Below are 27,004 nucleotides of genomic sequence, written 5' to 3'. Positions count from 1 at the left end.
TTTGCATCTATGTTTCTGAGGAATACCAGAATGTAGTTTTCTTGTTAATGTCTTTGGTTTAGGTGTCTAACCTTAGAGAATAAGTTGAGAAGTATTTCTTTCTCTTCTAATTAGCAGAAGAGTTTGCGTGGAATTGTTATTATTTCTTTCTTAAATGTTTGGTGGATTTCATCAGCCATCTAGACCTGGAGTTTTCTTTGCAGAGAGATTTTTTAGCTACAAATATAATTTCTTTAATATTTATAAAGTTTATTCAGGGTTATCTGTTTCTTCTTCAGTGAACTTTTGTACTTGTGTCTTACAAAGAATTTATCCATTTTTATTGAAGTTGTCAAATTTATTGGCATAAGATTGTTCATAATATTCTCTTATTATCCTTTTAATATTTATAAAATCTGTAATGATGTCACCTCTCATTCTCTTTTTATGTAACAGCTTTATTGAGATATAATTCACATGCAATACAATTCACCCATTTAGTGTACAATTCAGTGGTTTGTAATATTCACAAAGTGTGTAACCATCAACACAATCAATTTTTATCACCCCAAAAAGAAATCCCATACTCACTAGCAGTCATTCCCTATTTCTCCCCCAGCCGCAGGCAGCCACTAATCTATTGATACTTTCTGTCTCTATAAATTTCCCTATTCTGGACATTTCATGTAAATGGAATCATACGATGTGGTCTTTTGTGATTGGCTTCTTCACATAATGTTTTCAATGTTCACCTATGTTGTAGCCTCTATCACTACTTCATTCCTTTTTATGACTGAGTAATATTTCGTTATATGGATATACCACATTAATTTAAATTATCCACTCATCAGTTGATGGACATTTGAGTTGTTTCCACTTTTTGGCCACTGTAAATAATGCTATTGTGAGCATTCATGTATAAGTTTCTATGTGGACAGTTGTTTCATTTCTCTTAGGTATATACCTGTAGGGGTAGAATTGCTGGGTTATATGCTAACTATATGTTTAACCTTCTAATAAACTGCCAAACTACCAGGCTGTTTTCCAAAGCATCTGTACCAATTTACATTCCTGCCAGCAATGTGTGATGGTTGCAATTTCTCCACATCCTCTCCAACACTTATTATCTATCTTTTTTAATTATAATAATTTTAGTGGATGTGAATTGATATCTCTCTAATTCTTGATATTGATAATGTGTGTCTTTTCTCTTTTTTTCTGATCAGTCTTGATAGAAGTTTATCAATCTTATTGAACTTTCCAAAGAACCAGCATCTGGGTTAATTGATTTTTCTCTGTTGTTTTTCTGGTTTCCACTATTATTTCTCTTCTGCTTTTTGGGGGTCTTCTTTTTCTAATTTCTTAAAGTGGAAGCTAAGATCATTGGTTTGAAACCTTTTTTTTAATATAGGTGTCTTAATGCTATAAATTTCTTGCTAAGCACTATTTTAGTTGCATCTCACAAAATGCAACTTTTTTGATATGTTTATTTTTATTTTCATTCAGTTCAAAATACTTTCTGATTTCCTTTTTGATTTCTTCTTTGACTTGTGGGTTAGAAGTATGTCATAAAATATTTGGGGATCATCTGAATATCTTTCTGTAATTGCTTTCTAATTTAATTTCATGTGATCCGCGAATATACTTTGAATCTTTTTAAATTTATTGAGACTTGTTTTCTGACCCAGAATATGGTTAACCATGGTTGATGTTCTATGTACACTTGAATAGAATGTGTATTCTACTCCTGTTGAGTGGAATGGCTTGCAAGTGTCAATTAGGTCAAGTTGGTTGATAGTATTGTTAAAGTTTTCTGTACTCTTACTGATTTTCTGACTACTTAATTACTGAGAGAGGGGTGTTGAAATTTCCCCCTATTGTTGTGGATTTGCCTTTTTTTAAATTCTATCATTTTTTTGCTTCATGTATGTCATGTAGGGTCATTATGTGCCCCTTGTTGAAATGATTCTTTTATTCTTATGAAATGACCCTTTATTTTTTACTATGAAATCTACTTTGTCTGATATTAATATAGACATTCCAGCTTTCTTTTGATTAGCGTTAACATAATATATCTTTTTCCATACTTTTACTTTTAACCTATTTGTATCTTTATATTTAAAGTGGGTTTCTTCAAGGACTCAGAGGCAAAGAATATACAAATCAATTTTCACTGCAAAGTAAAGGAGCTGTTACAGTGGAGGATTACTGGACTGAATGTCAATATTATGACATAGCATGAGTGTGTTTCGTGTTTGGTAATTGCAATCATTGTTGCTTTTGTTGTGGTCATCCATTTACAATGCTTGGTGTCAGTCTATTTATCTCTTGTAAAAATAAAATACAGTGTGTGTGTGTGAAAAAAAAAAAGAAATCAAAACCTGGATATATTGAAAAAAAAATAAAAATAAAAATAAAGTGGGTTTCTTGTAAGCAACTTGCTTTTTTTTAATTTATTTATTATTTATTTATTTATTTATTTTTGGCTGTGTTGGGTCTCCGTTGCTGCACGTGGGCTTTCTCTAGTTGCAGCAACCAGGGGCTACTCTTCGTTGCAGTGTGCAGGCTTCTCATTGCGGTGGCTTCTCTTGTTGCAGAGCACGGGCTCTAGGCACGTGGGCTTCAGTAGTTGTGGCACACGGGCTCAGTAGTTGTGGCTCATGGGCTCTAGAGCGCAGGCTTCAGTAGTTGTGGCACATGGGCTTAGTTGCTCCATGGCATGTGGGATCTTCCCGGACCAGGGCTCGAACCCGTGTCTCCTGCATTGGCAGGGGGATTCTTAACCACTGCACCACCAGGGAAGCCCCGCAACTTGCTTTTTTATCTAATCTGATGGTCTCTGCCATTTAATTGTCATATTTGGACCAGGAGTCGGCCATCTGTAGCCCACAGGCCAAATCCAGCCACCACCTGCTTTTATTTTAAAAGTTTTATTGGAACACAGCCAAGCCCATTTATCTACATATTGTCTGTAGCTACAGTTATATGACAGTGGCAGAGTCTGCCAACCCCTGGTTTAGACCATTTATATTTAATGTGATTATTGATATGGTTGAGTTTAAAACAACCATGTTGCTGTATGTTTTTATTCATCTCATGTGTTCTTTTTTCCCCTTTTTCCTTTTTTTCTTCCTTCTTTTGGATTAATTGGGTATTTTTCGTAATTCCATTTGATCTTCTTTGTTGGCTTGTCAGCTACAACTCTCTTTTTGTTGTTTTAGTGATTACTATTAGAGCTGTCAGAAAATAACCACAGGGAATGACCCTGGAATTCCTTGATTCTCTTACCCTGAGTTCGTCTACCAAAATGTTTCCTTTCTGGATCCTATTAAATTAAGTTGTATATGTCATAGCCTTATTCCCCTTTATACTCTACAGAAAAGAAAGATAGTGTAGATAGGGACTTTTGTTTGCCTATGTGTGAATAGCCAAAATAGATTTCTTATACATGATTTAGATTGAGAGTAGAATTGCATTTTTAGGAATATCCACCTGTAAGGTACATTTGGTGATTAATTCATTATTTTGAATCATTTTTTTAAATGGTGATTATTGAGATACTCTAATGTAAAGGTCTGTGTCTCTGCAGGCAACCATTAATATCGTTTTTGACCGAGTTGGGAAAACTGATCCAGTCACAAGAGGCATTGAGATCACTGTGAATTATCTGGGGATCCAGTTTGATGTAAGAGTTATATCAAAATCCTTGTTTGTATGTTTCTTTCTATTTTATCGGCTCTAAATTACAATTCTTTAGATTCTAACTCCTTATTCTAGGTACTTGCTTCTGCTTTCATTCTTCTCACTCTCTATATTTTGGCATATTCATATGGCAAATTCGTAAAGGGCATAAATCCATAAGTAACGACTGGAAATTATTATTGTCATGGATAGTGATTATTTCTGTAGTTCCTCCTCTTCTTCTCTGTAGCAGCTACCACTCACCACCTTCTCCGTAACAAATATTCAAATACTTCTCTCTGTGATACTTGATGACATCTTCAAATATAACTCACCTTTGATTCCTCTGGTAGAAAATTAAATACTAATTAGTGTTTTCGTGTTAGAACTGAAATGATTTCTGCTATTAAAAATTATCTATCAATTAATTCATGTGGGTTTTGAGCTAAAAATGTAAACTGTCACCTGTGCACAAAGGTTTTTTTAATCATCTTTCTACGTGTTTTATAATACCACTGTTACTAAACACACTCTTGTCCCAATTTAAGTTTAATGTCTTTATTTGTAGAATAGTATATTTTCCAGGTATATATATAGCCAATAATTCTAGCTGATTAGCACTTTGATAATAAGACCAATGTCATGTTCTCAGTCCCTATGAGTGCCATTTAGCTGTGCTACGATCCTGGCCACAGACTGCATGCTACCCCCAGCCAGCCGTCTCAGCTGGACATGCCCCTGGTAGCTGGATAAAATGAAAATGCACCAGAGCAAATTGAGCTCCAGTCCTTGAGAAACAGCTCAAAGCACACTTTTTTTTTTTTTTTTTTTAAAGCACACATTTTTTTGATGATAGATCAATAGTGTATCCTTTTTCATGTGAAGAAGCATGGTATCTTTCCTTCAAGTAGTGTATAAATTATACGGTAAAGTATGCTTCGCTCTTTTTTCACATATGTTTTCCTCTTTTAAATTTTTTTACTGGGGTGAGTTTTTAGAAATGCCCTTATCAGTGCTTTGAGGCTAGCTGCTGTGTATGTATATGTATTCCATCTATAACTCATCTATATACGTACTCCACGTTTCATAATTCTGAATAACATCTCCTAGATGTTAGCAATGCAGCTCCCCCTCAGATGCTTTTCAGCCCTGAATCAAGCACAGGGTATCACAGCTGCCTCTCACTCTGAAGCAATCCAAGAGGAGAAAAAGGTATCATCATGTGATTCAGATGAAGGTCAGCTATTTCCTAGACTATAGCTGAGAATGTCTACATATTCTTTTATTATAAGAAGAAAAGTTTCCTATACTTTTGGGTGATCAGAGAACTGTCATTCACAGATATTAAAAATTATCAGGCTGCTATTTAGTTTCCTTTTAATTCATGCTTTTCCCTTGAAGCTGTGTTATTAGCTTTGTGTTTCTTCTGGTTATTAGAGTTATTTTCATCACTTCATTGCACTTGCTTTCTTCTGTCCTTAAGTTTTAAGTCTGCTAGTTAAGGCATCCACTGCAGTCTTCCTGTACATGTTTTCGCTGCCACTTACTTGCTAATGAAGTTCCCTCTCACAGCTACATAAGTGATAAGAATGCTTCTTCTTAGCTTTCCCATCTCTCTGAACAGAAATTTAACCAATATTTTTCCTTCCTATCGTGCTGACAGGTGAAGTTCTGGTCCCAACACATTTCCTTCATTCTGGTTGGAATAATCATTGTCACGTCTATCAGAGGACTGCTGATCACTCTTACCAAGGTAGGTAGTATCACAGAGTTTAAAAGTACTAATTTAATTACATGTGGCACTGTGAGATGATTTTACCTAATTAACATTTCTGCCTTCTGAGATCTTAAACAACAGTCGCAAATATTTAAAAGACATACAACAGAATAAAAGAAAAAGTTAAACTAACACATAAGTTGATGATGATGTATTTACATCGTACACCAATCAGATAAGTACAGTTAGTTACCAAAGGTCATAGAATGAGATCACAGTCTGTTTCATTCACTGATATGTCACCAGCATCTAGAACAGAACGTGGCACATGGTAGGTACTGAGCAGGTATTTGGAATGAATAAATGAGATAGTATTTGAGGTTAGAAGAATAACTGTGAGAGTTGCTGTAAGGAGGATATGGAAGTAGGAGAAGCAGAATGTTCAGCTATTTTCTGATCAACATAGGAAGGCTTCATGGAGCTGGAAGGTAAATCCTCTCTGGTAGAAGAGGTAGGGATTTCAAAATCCAAGAATTGTTTGAATGAAAGGAGAGAAGAGGTTGGGAGGGGAGAAGGGATCACCAAGCATCTAGCACAATTTTAGGAAGAGCTCAGGAGCCTAGTAACAATTTCAAGGGCTTGGAGTGGCCTGGAGTAATTGGTTTTAATGATTTATAATGATGTTAAAATCATATGTATCGGGCTTCCCTGGTGGCACAGTGGTTGAGACTCCGCCTGCCAATGCAGGGGACACGGGTTTGAGCCCTGGTCCGGGAAGATCCCACATGCCACGGAGCAACTAAGCCCGTGCGCCACAACTACTGAGCCTGTGCTCTAGAGCCCGTGAGCCACAACTACTGAGCCCACGTGCCACCACTACTGAAGCCTGCGTGCCTAGAGCCGGTGCTCCGCAACAAGAGAAGCCACCGCAATGAGAAGCCCGCGCACCGCAACGAAGAGTAGCCCCCGCCTGCCGCAACTAGAGAAAGCCTGGACGCAGCAACAAAGACCCAATGCAGCCAAAAATAAAAAAATAAAATAAATTAATTTTTAAAAAATCATATGTATCACATAGTTTCTGGTAAGGTGGAATCCTTTCATGTTATAATACCTAAAACCACCAACTTACCCATATGGGAAAAGTATAACTGGATCCTTTTGGGGCAGTCTATTTAAGTATCTTATTTATAGCCTTAATCATATGAATAGTTCTATACAGGATTGTGGCATGGAAGAGACATTTTTAATTAAATGTTAACTGTACTACTTAATGTTTTTGACACAGGAATCTAGCAGTACTGTATAAATTCATCTCTCCTCCCTTTCTTGACAGTTCTTTTATGCCATATCCAGCAGTAAGTCCTCCAATGTCATTGTCCTGCTATTAGCGCAGATAATGGTAAGTTTAAGGAACTAGCTTTATGTGTACAGCTGTAAAATGCCAGAAATGTGTTCTATACTTTTAAATATTTTAACAATGTCCTGGGACTTGTCTGTCACTACATTCAAAGGGACTTCTGGATTAATCTGACTTACAGGGCATGTACTTCGTCTCCTCTGTGCTGCTGATCCGAATGAGCATGCCTCTGGAGTACCGCACCATAGTCACCGAAGTCCTTGGAGAGCTACAGTTCAACTTCTATCACCGTTGGTTTGATGTCATCTTCCTGGTCAGTGCTCTCTCCAGCATACTCTTCCTCTATTTGGCCCACAAACAGGCACCAGAGAAGCATATGGCACCTTGAACTCATGCCTATTACAGACTGCTACAGGCCAGTGGTGTCAGAATTTGGATATAAGAGGGGAAAAATGGAGGGGACCGGGGCCTAACATTTTTTAAACAAACAAAATGCTGTGGTAGCATATTCTACCTCCAGCTCACACCTTCCTCCTCAGATGATACTGTGATCATGAGTAGCATCAGCTACTCATGATCACAGAAATGAGAGAGAGAAGTAACTCAAGCTAGTACTCAGGCAAGAGCACCCTGTTTGGGTTTGAGGCTGGTGCAGTATGCTGGGTGGTGGGACTGGACAGAGCCAAGAAACTAAGGGGAGAAAATACACTGGAATTCTGGGCTAAGCGAGATCTAAGGTAGCTGGGCCAAACACGAGATTCTGTTCAAGTCAAGGATCACATGGAGAAGGTTATGACGTTCCCTTGAGATTGACTATCATTAAAATCAGAGATTGTTAACACTTTGGACTTAGCATCATTTTATCAAGGATAGCTTGGTTAAAAAGTTATGCTTGTGTGATCTAATATGAATTGGCATCCCACCCTTCCTCCCCAACCCCTGTCCGCTTAAAATAACCAAGAGGTTATCTGTCCTGGGGAAGGAATGGTATGCAACTGAACTAGAGTCTACCAAGAGAGACTTCAAAGTATGTCATTTTTCTTGATTTCCTTTCAACTTATTATTTAAAAGTGAATTACTCTAAATTCAAGACAGTGATGATATCTCATTTTTTCTTTTCATCTGCCCCTCGTGCTGTGGGGTAAAACAATGAATAACTGTTAACTGGAATAAGTCACTTTCCTATCCTACGACTCAATTTCTTCATCTGTAAAAGGAAGCTGTTGGAAAATTTGTAGAACACTCAGATATGCAATTTAAGAAAATCCTGAATTTTATTACCAGGAAGTCTCTTTTTATTACTAAGATCTTATTCTGAATTTTATTGTGTTTTGGGTTTCTAGAGGCAACATGAAGGTTAAAGCATAAAAAGTTTACCAAAAACAAAAGCACTATTAAGGTTACATCAGCTAACAGGCAAAATTTAAGCATACTCAAAAGGCATTTTTAATGGCATTTATTTTAGCAACAACAACATTCTTACAAAGGATAATTTTAATAGGCTTATCTGTTCAGATACTTTAATTAGCAGTTCTCACATATACAAATTTATGAATCATCTTTGGTGCTCTAGTAACCCACGGAAGAGATAACAGCATACAGAGAAATGTAGTTAAGTTGAAGCTTGAAAGAAATCAAATGAAAAGCATCTGGCTCCTGCCTTAACTTTTCCTAAGTTGACCATAAATAAGCTATCTGCAGTAGCCGCCCCTAAAACAGATGACAACAGAAGACAATCACACATGACAAACTGGTTTCCAGAGGAGTTCTTCTCTAACAGAGACAGTAAACCGGTGGTAGCTCATTCCTTAGGAAAGGATTCCTATTAAATACCCAGAAACAGCTATCAGCCAAAGCTATTGCTTGTTCTCATCACATCTCTGTATCTTCAGAACTGGAAGAAGAATGAGAGGTTGTACTGTGGGCCTGTGCAAAAGAAAACAAAGGATCTATAAGTGGTAAGAGTGTGAACATCAGGAGATGGATGATCTATTCTAGAGTTGCATGACTTAAATCAGGGAGTAGAGTCACTCACTAGAAGCCAGGTGACCTGAATTCTATACTTGGCTTTGTTTCCAGTTTGCTGTTTGACACGAACACATTTCTTAATGTCCATATATATATAATTTCTTTTCTATAAAGTTAGCATAGTACTATAATGACTTCCTATAGAGTTATTACAGAATTTTTTAAAGACATCTAGAATACAAGGTCAATGGCTCTCGTGTATGCTATGGTCTGCAAGTCTGTATCTCCCTAAAATGGGTAAGTTGAAATCCTGTTCCCCAGGGTGATGTTATTAGGAGGTAGGGCCTTTGGGAGGTGATTAGGTCATGAGGGCAGAGCTCTCATGATTGAGATTAGTGCCCTTATAAAAGAGGCCTCCCAGAACTCTGCAGCCCCTTCTTCCATGTGAAGGCACGGCCAGAAGTCAGCAGTCTGCAACCTGGAAGAGGTCCTTCACCAGACACTGAATCTGTCTGTGCCGTGATCTTGGACTTCCCAGCCTCGAGAACAGTGAGAAATAAATGTTTGTTGTTTATAAGCCAATCAGTCTATGCTATTTTGTTTAGCAGCCCAAACAGACTATGACAGCATGTATTCATTAAAAATGAGTATTTGCTTTTTATATTACCAATCAATAGAAATAATGTAACAGAAAGAATATAAAACTCTTAGAGTCTTGGCTTTGCCATACATTTTCTTTATGAACTTAGGTCAGTTTACTTTTGGACCTCAAGTTCACCTGTGAAAAGAAATTGAGACTTACCAAGGAATTTATCTAATCCAAATACATACGGAATAATGCTTACTCTTCCCCAGTAATAAAACTTGAATATCTGCCAATTATTTTAAAAACAATACTGTCACTAACCACCACCATTCATTTTCATGCTTATTATGAAGCAGACACTGCTCAAAGCACTTTAACAGTCTTAATTAATATAATCCTGATAACAATCTGACAAATTATCCCTGTTTTATAGGTCGGGAAACTGAGGCACAGAGAATAAATCCATTTACCCAAGGCTGATAAATGGTAGATCCAGAATTTGTACATAAATAGTCTGATTCCGTTTCTTCTGGTGGTTCCCATTATAATTTTGATAAGTTACCATCAAACTCCATGCTATGAAAAATAAGATGTTTGCTGTTCTTATACCATCTCCTCTCTGCCACAATAAATGAATTTGCTAGTTCTCTTTACACTGTAATTTTCTAGTATTTTAGGAAATCTGTGGTAAACATAGACACATGGTGCACTTATTAAGGACTTTACCAGACTCTGGTTAGTTAGATCACTAAAAGAAATGTATCACCACTCACTCGTTCTTTTGCCGTGTGCGCGTCTTGCTCTGATTCCTCCGGCGTTCCTTCTTCGGGATCAGGGGCGTCATCCAGTGGATTAGCCATGGAGGAAACGATAAGGATTTTCTTAGCCTGGAAATAATCATAGGCCTTCTTTCCACAGACTAAGAGTATGACATTCTTGCCACTGCTCTGGATTCTGTCCACCACCTTCTCATAGGGCTCATCCAGTACGTTCACTCCATTCACTTCAATGATGACATCCTCATCCTCTAGCCCAGCCAGGTCAGCAGGGCCACCCTTCTGTACCTGTGGGCAGAGGTTCTGAGTTATCACTTCCAAACACAGATAACAGAAAGTTAGACTAGCTATTCGTCAGAGGAGAGATGAGGACATTGAGAATTTATTCTTAATCATGTTATTATTTCTCTTTGAGGTAGAGAAGTTGAGAATGGTGCGCTATTGCTTTTCTGCTTATGAAAGCTACAACTTCCATACTCAAATGAGTAGTGTCACAGTGGTTGAATATCATATGTCTTCTGGGTTGAAGGCATTAGATTTCATAGGTCCGCCTTCTTTGTTCCCAGCTTGAGAGCTGTAGAGATAGTCTTCTCACTGTCGTCAGTCCCTGCAGGGTAGGGGCATTATGCCAAATGCACAGAAGCAAACAAGTATCACTCCCAGAATCATTAGTGACTGTCACTACAGTCATGTCAACTCACTCTGTTTACAGTATTTGATTTGAAAGTATCTATAGAGAAAATTAGGTGGAACAGATGATGTTTAAGAAATGAAAGATGTGAGCTTAGGATGTACTAGTACCTATCTTAAAGGGCACAAGACCATAACAGCATTTATTTGAACCCAAGTGAGACCCTCAGTGTAAGCCTTCAGTGTAACCTTTTTACTGAGTCATCAGTGAGTGGGAGAAACTGGGACTCTCCTAATTGTGACTGTTCATTGGGCTGCTGGAACCAGATCACCATACCTCTTTGACGAATGAGCCTGGCTGACCCTGAATCGCATTTAAGTGAAAGCCATAGCCATCTTCACCTTTGACCAGCCTGCAGAGTTTAGGCTTATGATCTGCTACTTCCTCGGTAGTATCTGGGCTTGAGACCTCCAGAGGAGCAGGAGTAGGAACTGGAGCCTCCTTGACAGACCCATTAGGCAGTTCTTGATTTTGATAGTAGAGTAATGGAGAAAAGCCAGCCTTTTGAAAATAAAGGGAAAAAAAAAACCATTAATTATAAGTATGAGAAGTTACACTTTATTAAATGTGCTGGTTTAATTTATAAGGTATCCTCCATGTTCCACTCCTCTTCCAGATACATCTGGCTGTGGGCTGTAAAATTTCTCTACTACCCCAAACAGAAAAGGTATAAAGGAAGATTGAGCTTGGTTATAGAGTAATGAGTGTAAACATGTAAACAAATGTAAATGTATATAAAATAAAAGCAGTATAGAATGTTGTACAAGGATCCAAAAATAAGTCTAACAGAACTGCCAGTTTATTCTGATTCCATGATAGTGAGCGAGTCACTGCACAAACCATAGGCAATCTCCCTGTTAGGAGATTATAGACATTGAGTGACTTGCCCAGTACCTCATGCAGAGCAGGTTCACCTGGCCCTTCCCCTTCAATAAGATGGTCTTCAGAACTCTTCAGAGCTCCTTAAACACATTAGAGAAAGTGAAACATGAGACATTATTTTTATCACTATTTGAATTACACGCAGTAATTAATTGGGGGGAGGGGGTAGAGGAGGTTGGCAATCATGTGATCACATATGGTAACAAAAGTCAATTCCAATCATTTGCTACTTGCTTCTCCCACTCCCCCTCCAGTCCTGTATCTGCTGTACTCAATTTATTTTACTATTTATTATTGTAACCATTAGCTGACACTTCTGTTAAGCCAGACTCCTCACTACCTTTAAATACTTCTAATCCATCTCAACTCCCAGACCATCCATGTGAAGAAGGCAGTGATGGTCTCAAATATAAAAGAGGCAGAGAACAGGAAACATATGACTGGTTTGTGTTACAGAATGAAGAGTGGGTTTTAGTTGAGAGAATTAAAAGGGTGTATTTGGGTATAGTAAGATCTTGGCTCAGTAGTTAAATTATTGCCCACAAGCGTGCAGGACATTTGTTAGGCAATGAGTAGAAAATCAAGCAATTGAAGGTGAGTACGTGTGCTCTGCCCCAAATCATACTGTTCAGCAACCTGGATAAAACTGGATTTGGGGTCCTGGTATCATCTGTCTTACTAACCCCAAGACCACATCTTCCTTTCTTATCAAGAGTAGCACCAGCACAGAACCTGCTAGTTACCCAATTCAGCTAACTTCAGACCTTTCAATGATATACTTGCAAATCTTCCCACATTTCTTTCTCTTTAAAATGTGGAAAATTGGGGGCTTCCCTGGTGGCACAGTGGTTAAGAATCTGCCTGCCAATGCAGGGGACATGGGTTCAAGCTCTGGTCCAGGAAGATCCCACATGCTGCGGAGCAACTAAGCCCATGCACCACAACTACTGAGCCCTTGTGCCACGACTACTGAAGCCCACGTGCCTAGAGCCCGTGCTCTGCAATGAGAGAAGCCACTGCAATGAGAAGCCCATGCACCACAACAAAGAGTAGCCCCTGCTGGCCGCAACTAGAGAAAGCCCACGTGCAGCAACAAAGACCCAACGCAACCAAAACTAAAAATAAGTAAATAAATTTATAATAAAAAAAAAAATGTGGAAAATTGGGACTACCCTGGTGGCACAGTGGTTAAGAATCCGCCTGCCAATGCAGGGGACATGGGTTCAATCCCTGGTCCGGGAAGATTCCCACATGCCGTGGAGCAACTAAGCCCATGCGCCACAACTACTGAGCCTGCCTTCTAGAGCCTGCAAGCCACAGCTACTGAAGCCTGTGTGCCTAGAGCCTGTGCTCTGCAACAAGAGAAGCCACCGCAATGAGAAGCCTGTGCACCACAATGAAGAGTAGCCCCCATTCGCCGCAGCTAGAGAAAGCCCGTGCACAGCAACAAAGACCCAATGCAGCCAAAGATAAATAAATTTAAAAAATAAAATAGAATGTGGAAAATTGTCAAAGTGACTCATCACATGCAAAAATACCACTGATGTCACTACCCAAACAAGCAAATCAACTGTATCTGACAGTAGCAGCTAATCTTGAGGCAGAGGACAGTAACATTAAACACTTATGAGTTTTTACTCATTCTTCACTCAAATATTTGGGTGTCTAGTATGTGCCAGGAACTGTTTTAGGTGTTTGTTTTATTCACTGATATATATCAAAGATCCAACCACCTCCCACCTACCCATCTATGGAACTTACTTTGGGGTGGAGGGGGTAGTGAAGAGGGAAGAAGAAGATGGCAACAAGCATCTTTTTAGGTCCAATTTCTCTCATATTAACCAAAACATTAAAATTATAGTTCAGTCATGCTGTCATAAGTTTAGGAGGCATTGAAAAGGACTTGATGCCAGAATTTCCTTTACAACAGCTATAGCAGTGACCGTCTGACTTCTGCTTGATTTTTTCCACCAACTGGGAGCTCCCTGCTCTGCAGAGCTTGTTCCTGGCAGCTTCAGTTGTCCTTAAGCCAAAAGCTAGCTCCCTTTGCCTTCTCTGTTTGGTCAAGCTGTGCCCCATAGAACACCTCGAAACTAAGTCTACTTCCTGCACGTAAAAGCCTTCCAAGTTCATTAGATAGATAGATAGATAGATAGATAGATAGATAGATAGATAGATAGATAGATAGATAGATGATAGATAGATATAGATAGATAGTATATAGATATATATATAACATTTTTTAAATCCATTCATCTGTCAGTGGACACTTGGGTTGATTACATCTTTTGGCTATTGTGACTTAATTTGTGGCCTAACATATTGTCTATTCTGGAGACTATCCCTTGTGCACTTGAGAAGAATGTGTATTCTGTTGTTGGATAGAGTGTACGTCTGTTAGATCTGACTGGTTTGTGTTGGTCAAGTGCTCTAGTTCCTGACTTCTGTCTGGTTGTTCTGTCCAGTATTGAGAGTGGGATATTGAAGTCTCCAACTATTATTGTAGAACTATTTCTCTTTTCAATTTTGTCAATTTTTGCTTCATGTATTTTCCCAGCTTTAATGAAGTATAATTGACAAATAAAATTGTATATATTCAAGGTGTACACATGATGATTTGCTAGACATACATACACATTGTGAAATGATTACCACAATCAAGTTAAATTAACACATCCATCACCTTACATAGTTACCATTTAGCCTTTCAAATTCTTGAAGATGTTCTTTCTTCCCCAAAGTCTATGCTTATTCAAGCGAAATATTCACGTAGTGTCTTAAGAAACCTCTGCCCTGGTTACCTTTCTTGACACTGGCCTTAAAGTGAGGTTCTCAGAACTGGACACAATGTTGATTTAACAAACATTTATATGTGCCAGGCATTATTCTGAATGCTCTAAATATTAACTCATTTAACACTCATAGCCACCCTTCACTGTAGCTACGCCCATCTTACAACGAAAGAAACAGGCACAGGGAGGGTAACTTACCCAAGATTACTTACTGGTAATTTCAGGTATAGTCTGACCAACTCAGTACAGTAACACTACCATCTCCAGAAGCCAAGTGTCAATTAATGTAACCTTAAATTGCATTTTTTGGATAGGGGCAGAGTGTCATCAAGACAAGTGTCTTGAAATATCTAATCAAAATGTTGTGCTGGGAGGGATTATGGCATAATAAAACCTGCATTCACACACCGGCTTCAGTCTGCTAAGCTGTGTGACTTTCACCAATCATCACTTAGTCTCTCTAAGTTCCATTTTTTTCATCTAAAAAGGGGGCTAGTACTACCACCACCTCTCATAATATTCCTCCCTCTATATCACTTATACACCTTTGGATGCTTCTATTATTGCATATCACATAGAACAAGTTCATCTTTGTTCATTTTTGTGACCAACACCCAGCAAGGCAAATGGTGCCTTAGGAGGCCCCCAAATGTCTGCTAAGCTAGAGTGAACCTCAGTTCTTGTGACAAAAGTGTTATAAAAACCTTAAAATGTGCAGATAATAGCTGTTGTGATTAGAGGAAATAAGGTTAGTTTGACACCAACTGGTCTTGGTGAATCTGTGTTTCTAGTCCCTTGCTAAGGGCTTATAAACTGTTTAATAATCCTTTCTAGGCTTTTACACGGGATTGATAGAATGTATTGGTCTATAGTTTAAAATCCAATTATTCCCTATTTGGGAAAGTTAGGGCTACATCTGCTTATTTCCAGGCTATTGTTCATAGGTTTTTCCCAGGTCACCAAGAGAAATTCTCCAGTTATATTTGCAAATTCTTTCAAAATCTTGAATCTAAGGACTTAAAACTCATGTACCAATCACTTGGCATTCTCTTATCTCTACCAATTTGAGCTTCAATGCAGCCTTGATGATGATTTTATGCCCCTTCCAGTATGAAGATCAAAGTGGTAACTTAGCCAAAGTTTGAGGGCATGACTGAATGGACCCAACCTTAATTCATGAATATGTGGCCTTGTATTACTTACCAGTTTATATATGTTTTCCGTCTCTTTGTCTACCACCAACAGTGAAGTCTGGTCTCCACCCTTTTTAATCATTTCCACCACACTGTCATGATCGAGGGACTCCACAGACTCGCCGTTGACAGCAACCACCAGGTCATCGTTCTTCAAGCCAGCCTTCTCTGCTGGACTTCCAGAATCTATGTCCTTAACGATTTGACCTACTCCCCCCCCACAAAAAAAAAATTAATAAAATTATCAGAAAGACCACTAAAAAACAAACTGGGGGATTTCTGCTGGAACCTAAGGCCCTTATAAAATAGATATAAAAGGCATGCTGAGTACAACTCCTGTCCTTCCCACTGGCACCCTAGGATGTCTACACACATCCTATCCAGCCTCATTCTTTGGTCAGAACTCATTCCAAGAACAAACCCAGCCATTAATAATGAAAGGGTTTTAAAGAATGTTGTTACTAAAAGTGTTTGGGATTCAATCTTAACAAAATAGCATGCTCAGCAAGGTCCCAGGAAGTCAGTGTGCATACTTGTATCTGTACATCTTATGTAGAAGTTGCCGTAAAGAAAAAAGGGGGAAGGGAAGAATGATGAACAAAACCAAAGAATTCAGACCCTAGGAAACCCATGCTGGCATTTTAGTAGCAGTTGGGCAAATTCAGTTGTGAACGCATTTGTGTGTGCACGCCACAAGGACGTGTCTTTAGCCTTATTCTCGTGACTTAAACTATCTTCACCAGATGCCTCCAGATCTCTCACACTTTTTTTTGTCCTTCATTCAGTTTTAACAAGCTCCAGTTTCACTTTTCCAGCTAGCTGCTTGGCATCTCCAACTGGATATCCCATAGATTCCTCCAATGTAATGTATCCAAACCAAAAATCATCTTGGCCCGTCTCCCTCATCTTGGTCACCTGTTAGTGGGAGCACTATCTCCCCAGGCACTGACACTTAGCAACTGATTCTTCCTCAGCATCCACTCCCCATGTCTAATCAGCCAAGTCCTTCAGTGCTACCTTAATATTTTTATACATCTCCTCTTCTCGAGCCCTAGATCCTCTACCTGAAATTCTCCCTAAACTGCCACAGCACCTTACCAGTTGCTCTCCCCGTCTTAATGCTCGCCTTCTCCAATGCAGACCTGCCTCCAGACTCATCCTGATGCAATGTCTGACCGAGTCACTCCCCAGGGCAACAGCATGAACCTGGGCTTTGGAACTAAACAGACATGAATTTGATCCTAGCTGTACCACAACTAACTGTTTGGCCTTATAGAAATTATCCTATCTTCTTCAAGTCCTCAATTTCAGCAATTCTTGCAGAATTATTAGGAGTAATTGAGATGTGTAAAGCCCCCGAGACACTGTAGGCTTAATTTTTCTTCTCTCTCACACTGTTCAAAAAAACATTTAACCCCCCACTGACTATAGAAACAAGTCCAAACTCCTCAACACGCACTAAAGGTCCATTATTTCTCGCCAACCAACCTTTCTAACTTGGTTTTCTGTGCTACACATTAGATGCCAATAAAACTGTGCCTGTGTTTTCCTGCTTTATTCACACAATCCTGTCTTCATGGACTGGCCTTCCTGTCCCCACTCCATCAACTTGCCCAAACTCTATTCGTACTACGAAGCCTGAGCTCAAGTGCTGCCTTTACTAAGAGGCCTCCCAGTACATTTTTAGTGAGAAAAACTTGCTCCAGCATTGAATTGCCACAGTATTCTACCTGCCCTGTATTAAGGTGCTTCTCACCATCTACCTTCAGTTATGGACACACATGTCTTATCTCCTTTACTAAACAAGAGTCTTCTTTACTGAAGAATTCTTGTCTGATTCACTTGATATTCTCAAGGGCCCTGAGGATGTTTTTACATTATATGAACCAAATTAATGTTTCATAAATTAATATAAATATATGATGAAAAGAAAATAGCAACTTCTGGGTGAATAACAGTTCGCATGGCCTGAACCTACATTTTTTTAATGTATTCAGCTTCTGTAGGAGGACCTTAGTTCTTTCCTTATTGAATTACAAGGAACCAGAAAGACTCCTGGTTCTCTTCAAGTCCCAGATCCCAACCCACACCTCTGCCTCAGATCTAGGGGTGTGTTGGAGCTGCCTCACACCAGCTCATGAAAACACTTCTCAACTTTGCATTCTGTGACAGCATGTTGGTGGCTTGAAATCAGACACGGTGGGAGTATTTACACCACAAAAAACAACACATGCTACAAATTAGGGCTTTTTTTTTTTTCCAGAGAGCCAATTTACCAGCATACTACTGTCCAGATCCAAAATTCTGCCTTATAATTCTGCTGTGGAAACCTAGGGATGCCCATCATCAGGCCCCCATATGCACGGAGTTAAACTGACCCAGCTATGCTTTCTAGTTTCTTACTACTTCCTTCATGAATCTGATGGGGGGTTGGGGGCCTAATGGAACTCTGGAGTCAGACTGGGATGAGGAATTGGATGGTTACACTGCCAGGTTTTCTGCTCTTCTAGTGCCTTACCTTTCTGTTCTGGGCCTGCCCTCAGATAGAAACCATAGCCATTGCTTCCTTTCTTCATCTCCACAACCCGGGGATGGTGGGGTAGCAGTTTCAAACTGGCTGTTTCTCTCTTGAATTTTATCTTCTGCTCACTGTGGTGCTTGTCAGTTTCCTTGTCCACCAGCAGGAACATGATGCGGCTTCCGGACTTCTTCACCTGCAACAACATACACAGGTGAGGACCAACATCAATCTCCAAGAATGATGCTGGGAAACAGGAAAGTTTCTGTATCAAGGCACACAGTCTATAGATTCAACAGGAAATACGAGATGTGAGGCCTGAGTTTAAGCTGTAATACTGTTTTCTACCACCTCACTGGTATATATCTATCTTCCCTCATACAGTTGTTGTTTTTCGCCTTCTTAAGTATGACCTCACCCACACAGATGCTAACTGAACCCAAGTGAAAGCTGTGTACCCAGAAAGGTACATAGGTGAAGACTAGGAAAGGAGTTTGAAAAAGAAAGTAAAGGTCTACTTTGAAAGATCCTTCTACCAAGAGAAGATAAAGTTGGTCAATTTTCAAGGTTCCATATGACCCCAAAGGAAAACTTCTGACAGACTTCCCTGGTGGTGCAGTGGTTAGGAATCTGCCTGCCAATGCAGGGGACACGGGTTCGAGCCCTGGTCCGGGAAGATCCCACATGCCGTGGAGCAACTAAGCCCGTGCACCACAACTACTGAGCCTGTGCTCTAGAGCCCACGAGCCACAACTACTGAGCCCGCGTGCCACAACTACTGAAGCCTGCGTGCCTAGAGCCCACGCTCCACAACAAGAGAAGCCACCGCACACCGCAACGAAGAGTAGCCCCCAGTCGCCTCAACTAGGGAAAGCCCACGCACAGCAACGAAGACTCAACGCAGCCAAAAATAAATAAATAAATAAATTTATTTTTTAAATTTATAAATAAATACATTTATAAAAAAAAAAACCTCTGAGTGTTTTCCATGTGTCATGGAACCATGCTAGACATGAGATTTGGGATATAACAGGTCTTCAGATACTCCCCATGTGTAGCTCAATATTCATCACCACACTGGTTATCTTCCAGCTTGTATTAAAACATTTTAGTAACATTGGCTCAACATTCATTTTATTATAAATTTAGAGGGGGATTCCACCCCCCCTCTAAATTGGAATTAATTCCAATCAATTACAAATAAGATCCAAAAGATAAAGTTAATGGTTCTTTAGAACACTTTTCTTCAAGACAACATGAAACTAGCAAAGGCCTTATTCCAAAACCCTATATTAACACTTTATACCACTAGTGAGTCTGTTTGCTCTTAATACAAAGTGTTAGCTTCCCATTATTATAGTCCTCCCATCATAAGCTACCATTCCTGTCTTCCTGTCACTTCCAATGAGAGCAGAGTGAAAGATACGGTAAGAAAAGTACTCCTTTGGGATATACCTTTTCAACCACCTCCTCATGGGTGGCATCCTCTACATTCTCTCCATTCACTTCTATCAAGAGATCATCAGCCAGGACTCCTGCTTTCATAGCCACACCTTGAGGTTTTATATCAGTCATGCACACTCCCTTTTTACCTGAAAGAGGGTAGCAGGTGAACAAGCGTCACAACTCCATTACACAGAAAGTCCAACAGCAAAGGGTTTTCTCCCAATAATACAAAATTAGAACTTCGAATTTTAGGGCTAACTCAAATAGACTTTGGCTTCTGATCTAGAATGACAATTAGAGCTCATAGCGCAAAGCTTGACCGAGCCATTACTCAGTTGGTTTTTGTTGATTTGAATAGGATTTCTGAGCCCAACTAAATGCAAAGAAGCAATCTCAGGTGGCACTGGCTTCTTGAACCAGAAAGTACCAAATCATGCCCACACTGCATCACTGTGTCATACTCCCTTTCTTTGCATTTGTAGAATTAGAAGGCATCTGCTCCATTCTGTCCTCTTTAATTAATGCTATCCCCACCACCACATCCAGTGGAGTGAATAAATCTCACTGATGCAGGCTAAAGAGGGCAGAGGCACAGGAGGAGAGGAAAGTATCCACACAGTCATTGTGTATTAGTAGGTGGTATGATTTAGGTGCTTCTTAAAGAAATGCTGTCAATTCTTTCAAGATATTAATATATCAGCCTAGGCAAAGGGTAGCTTCATAATGACTACATAAACAATTTGCAAAGAATAACAGTAATTTAAACTCTGCTTCCTTAAATACTTAACATTTCTCCTGTTACCTTGTTATGTATTTGTCATGAAGAAAAAATTTTCTTCATAAAGCTAACCTAAACCATTCACCATGGACATTACACAAAGGCCAAATGAGTAGCGTCTGAATTACAATTTCTTTTTCTTTTTCTTTTTTTTTTTTTTTTTTTACCATTTTACTGATAACCAACCTCTGAGAAATGCCAAGCTTCCCTTGACCACCTACATCACTGTGCTTTAATAACTGACAAACTTGAGAAATACCTCTTATAGCTAGTTTATTTCTCTTGCTACAGGTTAAATAAGCCTTGGAAACTATTTTATGTTTACTATTGGTCTGCTGTTTAGCACTTACCAAATTATGACCCACTATCAGTACCTCTCCAATACCAGAAAGAACAGGGAAGGGGCAACATTAGAGGTGGAACCAAAAGGCTAACAACGCTATGGTTCCAACCTCAATCCCAGTGGAATCATTAGAAAACCATGGTCAACTGAGCGTGGGTCAGCCTGCAGCTCTGAAATTCTAGAAACAGAACTTCTAGTGCTTTCTGATGGTTGGGATTTCTCAAATCACTGTACCTCTCAGCTAGAGGTCAGGAAGGCACCTCAGAGCTTGGCCACAGCTTAGGGTACTATTTAAATGCCACAGGAGGGTGGGGATTTTTGCAGTGTCCTCAGCAACTGTAACAGTGGCTGATACATAAATAGGTACTCAAGAATTTTTTGAATAAGTGACTACCTGGGCATTCTGAGAGATGAAAAGAGATGTCATTCTAATTCAAGAGTGGCTATCATGGAGAACCTCCCTTCTCTTGCCTCTTTTTCTCCATTCTCCCCTCCGTCTTTACCCACGAAGAAGCATCAACCCTCTAACCCTCTGGCCTCAAAGGCTCAGCCTGACAAACACTGGGGGGCCGGAGTGTCCAGTGTCCCCCACACAGTGCTGCTGTCCAATGTCCTGATCCCTCTTTGCACAACTGTGCAAAGCAAGGGAAAGGCCAGGGAGGGAAAGGGAGAGAGAGGCTGCTGTTGGATCTCCATAGCAACTGAAAATTAGTCAAAGCAGTCATTAACAGATAACAGTGTCTTTCTTCTGGAAAGCTGTTTGTCCCTGCCCCCCCCCTCAAGCTCACCTTGGACAGTTTTCAGAGAGAAGCCATAGCTACTCCCCTCCTTCACCAGGTAGCAGAGCCGTGGCTGCATCCAAGTCTGTGCTCCGCCATTCATCACAGAGGGCAGCTTCTTATCATTCAAACTCGACTCCTGACTTTGACCCAACTCTTTCAAATCTACCTGTTTTTTCATAGCTTTCTCATAAGAATCCCCATCCAGGACCAGTAAAGTCACTGAATTCCCACTTTTTCTGACCAGATCCACAACCTAGGAGGAAGAAAGAAAAAGATTAACTTTAACCAATAACCCTCTATCAACCACTGGGGTGGGGGCCGGGGGAGGGCTCACCATCTGGCTCATTATCTGGCCCTGGAGATTCTAGTAGCTGACCCCTGACACCCGAATAGTTAGCAGATAGTGCTCCAGCCATCTCTGCCCAGGCCCCTCCTGAGATCCAGGTACAGATTAGGCTGGGCCTCTAGCACTACTGTAATCTAGAGTATAGCCCAACCTTAGCCCAGGGGACTTTTACTAGGACTGGTCCTTTCCAGGGACGAATGCTGCCCTAGAGCACAACAGGTCCTCCTGGGTCTATGGAGACAGCATAGTACAATGAAAAGAGCACCCACTTAGAGGCAGACAGAATTGGGGTAAGGTCAGACCCTCCCCCATGTTCACTACATGAACACATTAGCAAGCTAAGGTGACTGAGCCTCCACTGCCTCATCTATGAAATAGTAACATGAACCTCATGAGTTGTGGTGGGGATTTAACAAAATAATGAATATGAAATTGCCTAGTATAGTTCCTTTCATGTAGCAAATATGCAATGCATATTAGATCTGACACTATTCAAACCTAGGAACAATTTTTACAGTTCTTGGTTAATCATGGAAGACTTGATTAGCCGGCAGAATATAGCCGTAAAGGAGTCCCGCCTTGCCAGTGGCAGCCAGGAAGGCTCCACTGACCCCCAAAACTAGAATCAGCAGAGATGTGGGAGCTGAAGAGATCCTAGAAGCAGAAGAACCCCAAGTGTCCCACTTACCTGCGTATGCTCTTTCTTGTCCACAAAGACACCATTAATCCTAAGAACTCTGTCTCCATCCTGGAGACCTGCCTTCTCTGCTGGGCTACCCTTCTCAACCACCCGGACCAGGTGGCCATCAGTGTCCTTCTCAATTCGCAGGGAGAAGCCATAGCTTTGCCCTTCCTGTTTAGACAGCTTGCATTCTCGGGGGTTGAAGGTGGAGGCCATATCTGTGATGAAAAACAAATGGGTAAATCCACAAGACAGAAAATCTAACTGGGGTGAGAAATCTGTCCTCCATCTCCTCTACCTCTATTCTTCTGTCACACCAAATCCAGACTGTTCAGGTAGCAACATTCGGGGTATAGGAAGCCACCTTCCAGGACTTGCTAGTGACTTCCAAATCTATTTCTCCCCAAAGATGACCTTTCACTTGAATTTCAGACCCATGTATTCGGCTAGGTACTGGACAGAGATGCTTCCGTTTCAATAGCTCCAAAACCAAATTCCGCTTTGTCCCCTGACCAAAAGAAATTAGTTCCAAATACATTACCTAAAAATTTTAAGAAAATCCAAGTCCACTTTCATTTAAATATTTGAAGAGCTTGCCAAGTTCTGGGCATTGAAGATAAATCTGTGGACAAGACAGACCTATACTTTACCTCTCATATCAGGGAGAACATGTTTCTACAGAAACATGTGATGAATGATCTACTAGGGAAGAATAGAGTGATAAGGGAGAATATAACAGAGTGTCTTGGGAGTAGGAAATGGGGTGGGAAGAATTAAGAATGGCTTCCTGGAGAAATGACTTTTCCAAGACCTGAAGAATTAGTAGGAGTGGTGAGGTGAGACAAGATAAGGAAGGCCTCAAACAATTAAAAATCAGAGAAGCCAGGCCTGAAGGCTGACCTGGTACACTGGAAACAGATAGAAAAGTGGTTTCTAGGACGCTGAAGTTCTAGTCAGAACAGAGTAGGGATGCCCGACAGAGAGAGGATTCCTGCTGCCACGTCAGATTTCTCCCTCCTGAAGCGCTTTCGTTTCCACCCATCCTGCCCCTCCTTTCACCCCATTGCAAGAGCAAGGCTCTGGGCCACAGGAGGAGGAAAGGAAAAGTGTGAAAACCAACAGCTTGGGGCCCTGGCACCCAGTCATTAAGGGTCAGATTCCTGCTAGGCACAGGGAACTATATTCAATATCCTGTGATAAAACATAATGAAAAAGAATATGAAAAATATGTATAACTGAATCACTTTGCTGTACAGCAGAAATTAACACAACATTGTAAATCAACTATACTTCAATAAAATTAAAAAAAAAAAAAAAGATTCCTGCCAGGGGTCCCCAACCCCTCCTGGCTTAAGCACTTGAGAATAGAGGCCAAGAACTGCTGGTGTAGAGCAGAGGCCCGAGAGCAGCAGGCTAGACTCTGCTGGTTAAACTGCACGGCAAGCCCTCATGTTCCCCTCGTCACAGTTCCCTCCAGTAACTCAGAATAAACCATCCGTTTCTCCTGGAGGGACAGGAGCAGATGACCGCACAGGGTATGGGGGTGGAGGGCTGAGGAGAGACAACAAAGTGCTCCAGGCTCCCTAGAAGCCACGCCATGGTGATTCGAGATGGCCATCTCTGACTTCTGTGCCCACAGAAACATACAGTACAAATGGGGCAGAAAGCCTCCCATGGCCCGATCCCTTGGCTATTGCACTTGCTCTCAGCAGAGTCTGGCAGCCAAGCCACCAGGGGCATGAATGACTAAGAAGCCAAGGAAACAAGAAATAAATAGACAATGTTTCCACACTACTCTATATAAAATAGATAACTAACAAGAACCTACTGTATAGCACAGGGAGCTCTACTCAATACTCTGTAGTGGCCTATATGGGAAAAGAATCAAAAAAAAAGAATGGATATATGTATATGTAAAACTGATTCACATTGTTGTACACCCGAAACTAACACAACGTTGCAAATCAACTATACTCCAATAAAAATTTTTTTAAATAAAAAAATAAATAGACAATGTTTCAAGTGATATCTTATGAGGGCCTGAGGCCTAAGCCCACCCCAATGAGGATCAAGGGCAGAGAAAAGTGAAACCACAGTCACCACAATCACCGTCCACACTTGAGAGAGCATTGCAGCTCTGCCTTATCATGACCAACCGCCAGGAAGATGCTGCTTTGGGAGGAAAGGGGGAAAGTAGGGAGTTAGGGGAGAAGAGGGCAGCGCCAGAGTGGGGCTTCCTCACATGCAGGAACCTGTGTGTGGCCCCTCTGACTCTGACCCATGACTTTTCTTTCTGCTGATCATCCAGCCTGCAAGCATTCCGTTTTCCAACTGGAATCCACATCTATGTCCAAACTTACCCCTAGATCCCTATCAGCTCTCAATTTCATAGGCCTGAAAAGCCTTGAAGGGAAAAAAAGTAAAAGCCCTCTGAAATTTGGAAGTATCAATAATTATAGAGAAACCTCATCCAAATCCTACAAAATTCGAAACATGTCCTTAAAATTATTCAAAATAAGGGCCATTAGATGCTATGTTTTCATCAGGAGATGAGTCTCTTTGTGATTGGCGTATGAATGCTCGCTTCTAAGGTGCCCACCCCTACAATTCAGCCATCTCACACTCTGCAGTGGCAGCCACAGGATCGTACTCTCTTTCTCAAGGATGGAAGATGAATCCTCCTTGCTCGTAGGGCGGTCCAGTGTTTGGGGAGAGGAGAAGAGCCAAAGTTTTCCTGTATCTCAATAGAGACCTGAAAGTCTGATATACAAGGAAACACAAATCCCTGTCTCTGGGCAAAATCTCAAGTTGTTTGTGTGTTTCTTTCTTTCTTTAAAGTTTCAAACAGCCAGACAGTAATCACTCAGATCTGCACTTATGTCTTTGAAGCCTCAGGTGTTCGAGGTCAGAGTTTCTTTTCACATCTATGGTTGAAGCACAGAGAATTAGAGCCAGTTCACACCGATAAAAATACTGATAGAAATGCTACCACTCTGGGTGGGAAACAGCCGCTGTCCCCAGGCCCAGATTACGTCCTTCCACCCTGTCTGCTCTTCCCACAATTCATCCACTAAAGGATTAATGCTGCTGCCCACACCAAACTGATGAAATATTTAACACCTTCAACTGTACCAATAGAGAAAGCTGATCAAAACCCCCAAAGCTTGGCCTTACATAGGGCCCTGAAACTATTTGTTTCCTGTGCCATCTTGTAGAGAGACAGTTCAGCTAGGAATCAAGAGGGCTGGGCTCTGGTCCAGCTCCAGTCCTGGGTGTGTCTAGTCCACAGCCTGGTTTACACTGGCCCCTAAATCAGGGCTGGCATCAGTCACTGTAGCAAGACTCTGTCACTGCTCCATGATAAAGATGCCTGGAACTCTGGAACACAGGGCCTAACTAGGAAGAATCTCTGTATTTAAGGATACTGTTTCCTGTTTCTTCCTCCTTTTCTTGCAAATCAAAACCACAGTGAGCTATCACCTCACACCTGTCAGAATGGGTATCATCAAAAAGACCACAATTAACAAATGTTGATGAGGATGTGGAGAAAAGGGAACCCTCGTACACTTGTTGGTGGGAATGTAAATGGGTGCAGCCACTATGGAAAACAGTATGGAGGTTCCTCAAAAAATTAAAAATAGAACTACCATATGATCCAGCAATTCCACTCCTGGGTATATATCCAAAGAAAATGAAAACACTAATTTGAAAAGATACACACCCCAATGTTCATAGCAGCATTATTTACAATAGCCAAGATATGGAAGCAACCCAAGTGTCCATCAACAGATGAATGGATAAAGAGGATGTGATACACACACACACACACACACACACACACACACACACACACAATGGAACACTACTCAGCCATAAAAAAGAATGAAATTTAGCCATTTGCAACAACATGGATGGACTTGGAGGGTACTGTGCTTAGTGAAATAAGTCAGACAGAGAAAGACAAATACTGTATATTATCACTTATATGTGGAATCTAAAAAATAAAACAAACAAATGAATTGTTTGTTTGTTTAAAACAGACTCACAGATATAGAGAACAAACTAGTAGTTACCAGTGGCAAAAGGGAAGGAGGGAGGGGCAAGATAGGGGTAGGGGATTAAGAGGTACAAACTACTATGTATCAAATAAATAAGCTACAAGGATATATTGTACAGCACAGGGAATATAGCCATTATTTTATAATAACTTTAAATGGAGTATGGCCTATAAAAATCTTGAGTCACCCACAAAGGCATGAATATAGGAGGTATGGATTATTGGGAGCCATCTTGGGGACTGGCTGCTATAAATTGGATGAGTAAAAAGTGTCGTACTTTTGGGAAACCTGTTTGTAAGTCTCTACCTTCAAATGCTGCTTATCTTACAGGCATGTCATCAAAGTTAAATATTATTAAATGCAAACTTTCTACCTCACAAAAAAAAAAAAAAATCTTGAGTCACTATGTTGTATACCTGAAACTAATAT

General features: G+C 40.4%; 2 protein-coding genes across 4 annotated transcripts in view; one reads left to right on the top strand and one right to left on the bottom strand.

Moving 5' to 3' along the window:
* The window catches only part of GPR89A (G protein-coupled receptor 89A), a 44,404-nt gene extending 36,826 nt beyond the window's left edge, over positions 1 to 7,578 (top strand). For both annotated transcript variants that reach the window (XM_061186077.1, XM_061186076.1), the window contains 4 exons: positions 3,569 to 3,664; positions 5,324 to 5,413; positions 6,711 to 6,776; positions 6,916 to 7,578. In XM_061186077.1, coding sequence (XP_061042060.1) covers positions 3,569 to 3,664; positions 5,324 to 5,413; positions 6,711 to 6,776; positions 6,916 to 7,122 — 459 coding nt within the window. In that variant the 3' untranslated portion in view covers positions 7,123 to 7,578. The remainder of the gene's footprint in view (positions 1 to 3,568; positions 3,665 to 5,323; positions 5,414 to 6,710; positions 6,777 to 6,915) is intronic.
* Positions 7,579 to 8,175: 597 nt separating this feature from the next.
* Positions 8,176 to 27,004, bottom strand: part of PDZK1 (PDZ domain containing 1) — a 32,289-nt gene continuing 13,460 nt past the window's right edge. The window contains exons 1-9 of one of the 2 annotated variants that reach the window (XM_061183593.1): positions 23,059 to 23,083; positions 22,524 to 22,735; positions 21,496 to 21,742; positions 19,596 to 19,732; positions 18,141 to 18,336; positions 15,633 to 15,829; positions 11,032 to 11,256; positions 10,062 to 10,352; positions 8,176 to 8,660 (exon numbers count right to left, since the gene is read on the bottom strand). In XM_061183593.1, the coding sequence (XP_061039576.1) occupies positions 8,607 to 8,660; positions 10,062 to 10,352; positions 11,032 to 11,256; positions 15,633 to 15,829; positions 18,141 to 18,336; positions 19,596 to 19,732; positions 21,496 to 21,742; positions 22,524 to 22,733 (1,557 nt within the window). In that variant the 5' untranslated portion in view covers positions 22,734 to 22,735; positions 23,059 to 23,083 and the 3' untranslated portion in view covers positions 8,176 to 8,606. Of the gene's footprint in view, positions 8,661 to 10,061; positions 10,353 to 11,031; positions 11,257 to 15,632; positions 15,830 to 18,140; positions 18,337 to 19,595; positions 19,733 to 21,495; positions 21,743 to 22,523; positions 22,736 to 23,058; positions 23,084 to 27,004 lie in introns of those variants that run through there. The other variant, XM_061183591.1, reaches the window with a different exon arrangement.

This window comes from Eubalaena glacialis, chromosome 3 (genome assembly GCF_028564815.1).
Source record: "Eubalaena glacialis isolate mEubGla1 chromosome 3, mEubGla1.1.hap2.+ XY, whole genome shotgun sequence".
Lineage (NCBI taxonomy): Eukaryota > Metazoa > Chordata > Mammalia > Artiodactyla > Balaenidae > Eubalaena > Eubalaena glacialis.
This window is presented reverse-complemented; position numbering and strand designations above follow the sequence as displayed.